The following is a 6,435-nucleotide window of genomic DNA, read 5'->3' as shown; positions in this document are numbered from 1 at the left end:
ACGTGCTGAAACGATGGAATCTTGCGTCCCGACGCCCATTGTCGTTTACGAATCCCCATGACACCCTACATCAAGCAAATTGTGGCAAAATCGGGCTAAAATCGTGTAGTCTGAACCGGGCATAACTCCGTGCTACACGTTTAAAGGGGTCATATGATGCGATTTACATTTTTGCTTTCTCTTTGGAGTGTTACAAGCTCTTGGTGCATAAAGAAGATCTGTAAAGTTGCAAAGACTAAAGTCTCAAATCCAAAGAGATATTCTTTATAAAAGGTAAGAGTCAACCACGCCTACCTAAAACACCTCGTTTAAACACGCATGTCTACGTCACGATGGGGGAAGATTTGCCTAACGCCGCCCAAATGTTCACACAAAGAAAGTAGAAAGAAGGCGTAACTTTTATTCTTGCTGTTGCCGCCACTGCCATGTTGTGGAGACGCTGTGTGTTTTGTTGTGAAAGCGAAACTACTTTGTTTGGCCTTCCAAAAGAGGACACCACTGTTATACTTAACTAACAAATAGTGGTTAAGTTGTATTTACAACACTGTTCCGGAACAGTTCAACCCAAATATTCAGATGTGTGCAGCGCATTTTACGGAGGACGAGGACTGTTTCCTGTGAGAGTAGACTACAATGCCGGTGTTGTGCCGAAAATTGATCGTCTGCCGAAAACTGATTGCCGTCCACGTCCATTAGTTTTACACTTGCCAAAATGTGAACTGTTCTTTCTGCCTCAAAATGACTTAATTTCATTCATGGTTGTTGTCAAAAAGTGAAAAGAGAAGTGAGGAAATGAGGAAGCATCAGTTTGAGTTTAGAGAATTTCCCCACAACTGCTTTTTGCTCAGAGACGTGCAAACGTTCTCTTTCAAGCATACGTTTCGTTGTCTCACTATGGGATACGCCCGTTCAGCGTATTCCTCAGAAGCCCTATTACATTACGCCAGCCCCAATTGACTGGCAGATGTGACGTTGTGTCTGGGAGTGGCCTCCCCACCCCTCAGTATAAAAGGCGTGACACAACGTCACTACGACATTCAAAAACCTCTTCTCGCTTCACACCAGAAGCCTACAAATGAGATATACCTTTAACGAACTCCTGGACGAACGAATGGCCTCCACGCCGTTTTTCACCTGACTCCTTCAATTTGCATTCCAGCCGATTGCAAGGACTGTTCGATATTACGATGGCTGCAGCAATGCAGACTGTCCCGGCTAGTGAGGGAGATGCCATGCGACTTTGTTCATGCGGGAACAAAATTTCATGCAAGGACACACACCAGGTCTGCTCTGCATGTCTTGGGCTGAAAAATGCCCAATTGGCGATTGAGAACCCCGGTTCCTGTGAACACTGCGCACGCTTCACTATGAAGAGCCTTCGTCGCAGGCTAGCACGCCAAGCTAGCCTGTCAGGCCACGATCCCCTCATGTCACCTAGCCCCGTTCCAGCTGCCACTCCGCAGGTACCCATCCCTGTAGAGCTGCCCACCACGGCAGCTTTATCCTGGGGTGAACAGCTTGACGTTTGCGTCCCTCTGCCCAGTGTGCTCAGCACGGACGAGGAAGAGGACGCGCTTGATTTCGAGGAAGAGGGACAATCGGACTTTCTTCTCTCTGAAGAAGAGGAAGATTTCGAGGACTCCTATTTCCTCGCCCCTGCGCACCCGGCACAACCCCTGCTGCGGCGGGATCCACGGAAGATGCGGACGGGGAACCATCCCCTCTTCTCAGCGTTGATCTGCAAGATGTGTGCAAACGCGCTGCAGAGAAACTAAACATTCCGTGGCCGACCGTGGTAGCAGAGGCTGTAAAGTCTCGCTACGAGGGCAAGAGGCTGCCGAGAGCGAAACGGGCAGCACGGCAGCTCCTTCCTGTGTTCCCAGAGCTCCTGGAGGAGGTTGCAGTGACCTGGAAGGACAAACCGTTCACCAGTAAGATGCCCGTGCAGGGAGGATCCGCTCTCGATGTGGAAGGAATGGAGAAGGTAGGACTTCTCCGAATGCCCCCCATGGAGCCATTAGTTGCCGCATACTTGCACCCAAAGCACATGGCGGCTGCAAATCCGACGTTGCCATCCAAAGCGGACCGTTTCCAGTCAAGCATGACGGAACGCGCTTATAAAGCAGTTGCTCTCTCTGTCAGGGCTCTGAACGCGACCTCTATGCTGACCGCGTACCAAGCGGAATTGCAGGACGAAGCGTCGACCATGCCAGGTCAGACGCACTGGGAAGAGATCTGTGTCGTTACGGATCTTTCTCTGTGTCTTCAGAGATGCGCGGTTCAAGCCGCGGGCAAGGCCATGGCCACAATGGTCATTCAAGAAAGAGGACATTGGCTTAACTTGGCGAATATCTCTGACAGGGAAAAAGAAGCCATCCTGGATGCACCGGTGGTTGCAGAGGGCATTTTTGGCTTGGCTCTGACACTGATGATATGTCTCCTTTAACTTGGCAAATCTCTCTGACAGGGAAAACGAAGCCATCCTGGATGCACCGGTGGTCGCAGAGGGCATTTTTGGCTTGGCTCTGATGGACACTGATGCAAAAGAGATGCGAGGAAAAGAAGAGGGATGATGAGGCTTTGCAGCTCTGTATGCCTAGAAAGGCACAGACTGCACCCCCTCCGCCACCTCGGCAGACCTTCGCACAAGTTACGGCCCGCCCACCCCCCAGCTATCGCATTCCTAGACGGCAGAGACCGAACGTGAATGCAGCGGGTCACAGCGGAATCCCAGAACAGAGAACTGCCTGGCCAAGGAAGAACAATCCGCCTGCAACAGCTCAGGCGGTCCAGCCAGCTCCTCAACCTCATCCTCAGGGAGCGAGGAAGAAGAAGAAGGCAGTTTGATGGGGTCTTCCCCAGGGAAAGGAGCCCACAAGCCCCCCTGTTCGCTAGCTCCCACAGAACATGTTGCAAAACATAATTTCCCCCCCCAAAAAAAAGTTGCAAAACATGTTAACAGAACACATTATAGCATCACTTCGCGGAGTTATCGCTTCCTTAGTTAATCTCTGTCCAAGCGCTAAGTGCCCACGCATGCGCAGTACAGACCACAAACTCGTTCACGACTCAGCCACACGATGGCGCCAGAACGCTGCGAATAATCAGTTGGCGAGAATGCACACAGTCCCGTTGGGTATTAAGGACAATACAATTCGGGTACAGACTGCAGTTTGCCGCTTCTCCCCCGCATTTCAAAGGGATAATTCATTCTCAGGTGCGGGGAGAATTAAAGCATGTTCTTCAGGAAGAAATTTCCTCTCTGTTGAACAAAAGGGCGATAAGAGTGGTCCCACCCGAGCAGAGCCACAGCGGATTTTACTCGAGATACTTCCTCATCACAAAGAAAGGGACTCGAGCTCTTCGTCCCATATTAGATCTGTGTGCACTGAACAAATACCAGGGCGATTGGTTTACGTCAATCGACCTGAAAGACGCATATTTTCACATAAAGATATATCCACCCCACAGGAAATTCCTGAGGTTTGCTTTCCTTGGCGTGGCATACGAATATCTGGTTCTACCATTCGGCTTGTCTCTCAGCCCCCGAGTGTTTGTAAAATGTACAGAAGCAGCCCTGACTCCGCTCAGGGAGAAAGGCATTTGTCTCGCTACTTACATAGACGACTGGCTGGTGACAGCTCGGTCAGAGCAAGAAGCGAGAGAACACACAGTTATGCTTCTGGAACACATACAGAAACTGGGTTTAAAATTAAACATCGAAAAGAGTGTTTTAATTCCCACACAGTCTATAACATATCTGGGGCTGTCACTGAACTCGGTGACATTCAGAGCACGACTGTCGGAAGACAGGGTGAGAAAATTCACTCGTTGCATGACCGATTTTCAGAGGGGAAACTGTTTCCTTTCGTACATGCCTCAGACTATTTGGACTGATGGCCTCAGCCCTGATAGTTATTCCCTTAGGCAGACTGTTCATGAGAGAGTTTCAACGCTGGGTAGCGTCTCGGGCTGGACCCATTACATCACTCCCAGAGGAGAGTGAGAGTGACATCAGAGGCAGTCTTGGCACTGCGCCAGTGGAGACACCCGACCTTTCTGGTTCAAGGGGTACCCATGGGCGTGGTTCGAGCCAGACAAATCATAACAACAGACGCGTCGTTGTCCGGTTGGGGGGGCATTCACGAGGGCAGGATAGTGAATGGAAGATGGGGTCAACAACTGACCAATCTTCACATAAACTATTTGGAAATGCTAGCCGTTTTTCTGACGCTGAAGCATTTTCTTCCTTTTCTGAAAGGGCATCATGTTCTCGTGAGAACGGACAACACTACAGTTGTGGCTTACATAAACCGACAGGGAGGTCTCAGATCACTTTCTTTGCACACGTTAGCACGCAAACTGATTTTATGGAGCAATGCCAATCTTTTATCCCTGAGAGCGACGCACGTACAGGGTGTCATGAACCAGGGCACGGATCTGCTGTCCAGGGGCAATCCCCTCTACAGGGAGTGGAAATTGAACAGGCAAGTGGTCGAACAGATTTGGAGCATATATGGCAGAGCGACAGTGGATCTGTTCGCGTCCCACGACAATGCTCAGTGTCCTCTGTTCTTCTCTCTGAAAGATCAGAGCGCGCCTCTGGGGATAGATGCTCTGGCGCACGAATGGCCTTGCACTCTCCTTTACGCGTTCCCACTGATAGCGTTAATATCCCCAACACTTTACAGAGTGAGGGAGGAGGGACTGAAATTGTTATTAATAGCTCCGAGGTGGCCAAGGAAATATTGGCTAGTGGAGATCATACATATGCTGTATGAAGACCCGTGGTCTCTCCACGATCGTTTGTCACAAGCAGAGGGGGAGATTTTTCATCCTCATCCAGAACGCCTGGCACTATGGGCCTGGCCTGTGAGTGGTTCAATTTAAATACAACCGGTCTGTCTGACAACGTTATTAGAACCATACAAAATGCTAGAGCTTCATCGACTAGGTCTCTTTATGAATGCAAATGGGGCGTGTTTGAGCATTGGTGCGCAACTAAACACGAGATTCCCTTTCAGTGTTCAGCGGCAGTCGTTCTATCATTTCTTCAGGATTTGATAGACCAAGGGAAAGCCTTTTCAACAATAAAAGTGTTTCTAGCTGCTATATCTGCTTGTCACATTGGTTTTGATAACAAAACTGTGGGGCAGCATCCTTTGGTATGCAGGTTCTTGAAGGACGCGCGCCGCGCTTTGCCAGTTTCAAAATCGCTTTTCCCACTCATGGGACTTGGGATTGGTGCTTGATGCTCTTTCTATGTCCCCATTTGAGCCGCTGGACAAAGTTGATTTCAAAATATTGTAATTTAAGACAGCACTGCTGTTAGCTTTGGCTTCGGCAAAGCGCGTAAGCGAGATTCAGGTGTTTTCAGCGCATTCAGCGTGTTTGCAGTTCATGTCTGGGGATGCAGGGGTAGTTCTGAAACCTAATCCTGCATTCATGCCCAAAATAGTTAATGCTATCATTCCTCTTGAGTTAAGAGCCTTCAATCCACCACCTTTTGCTTCATCAGAACAGCAAAAGTTACATGCATTGTGCCCAGTGCGTGCTTTACGAATTTATACAGAAAGAATCAAGAGGGTTCAGGGAGAGTGATCAGCTTTTTATACTGTATCTTGGATGAAACCTCATACGGGGAAGCCGATTACTAAACAGCGTTTATCGCACTGGATAGTGGAGGCAATTTCATTGGCATATTCCAGTAAGGGCCTTGTGTCCCCACCTGGTTTACGTGCACACTCAACAAGGGGAATGTCAACTTCGTGGGCTCTATTTAAAGGAGTCACGTTACAGGATATTTGCGAAGCGGCGAGTTGGTCCTCACCGCATACATTTGCAAGGTTTTATAAACTGGATGTTACAGCTCAAACTTTAGCACATGCAGTATTGAGCGTAGGAATGTGAGTCACGAGTCATGACTCGTTCAGCCCCGGATGGGGTGATTGTGGTTGGCAGGAGACTTCGAGGCAGTCTATCTGGCAATCCGGGAGTTAGGATATCCCATAGTGAGACACCGAAACGTATGCTTGAAAGAGAACAATAGGTTACTTGTGTAACCCTGGTTCTCTGATAGCATTAAAGGGTTAGTTCACCCAAAAATTAAAATTAGCCCATAAATTACTCACCCTCAAGTCATCCTAGGTGTATATGACTTTCTTCTTTCAGACGAATCCAGTCGGAGTTATATTAAAAATGGTCTTTGATCTTTCAAGCTGTTTCATGGCACTCAGTGGGTGTTGCATGCATCCGTCCAAAAGCAGTTAAATAAAATGCACCCATCCATAAAAAAAAGTGTCTCACACGGCTCCGGGGGGTGAACAAAGTCCTCATGTAGCGAATCGATGCATTTTTGTAAGAAAAATAACCATATTTAAAACGTAATAATCAATTTAATCTAGCTTGCGCTCACTGTTGTAAACGGAAGCAGTT

General features: G+C 48.5%; 1 protein-coding gene across 1 annotated transcript in view; it reads left to right on the top strand.

Moving 5' to 3' along the window:
• The first annotated feature begins 2,538 nt into the window (after positions 1-2,538).
• LOC107693032 (NACHT, LRR and PYD domains-containing protein 3) overlaps positions 2,539-6,435 on the top strand; it is an 8,725-nt gene continuing 4,828 nt past the window's right edge. The window contains 1 exon segment of the mRNA XM_074187031.1: positions 2,539-2,841. Within this exon segment, the coding sequence (XP_074043132.1) occupies positions 2,539-2,841 (303 nt within the window).

Source organism: Sinocyclocheilus anshuiensis, unplaced genomic scaffold (assembly GCF_001515605.1).
Source record: "Sinocyclocheilus anshuiensis isolate Anshui unplaced genomic scaffold, SAMN03320099.WGS_v1.1 scaffold261, whole genome shotgun sequence".
Taxonomy (NCBI): Eukaryota; Metazoa; Chordata; class Actinopteri; order Cypriniformes; family Cyprinidae; genus Sinocyclocheilus; species Sinocyclocheilus anshuiensis.
The sequence above is the reverse complement of the archived record's forward strand: the minus strand, read 5'-3'. Positions and strand labels throughout refer to the sequence as shown.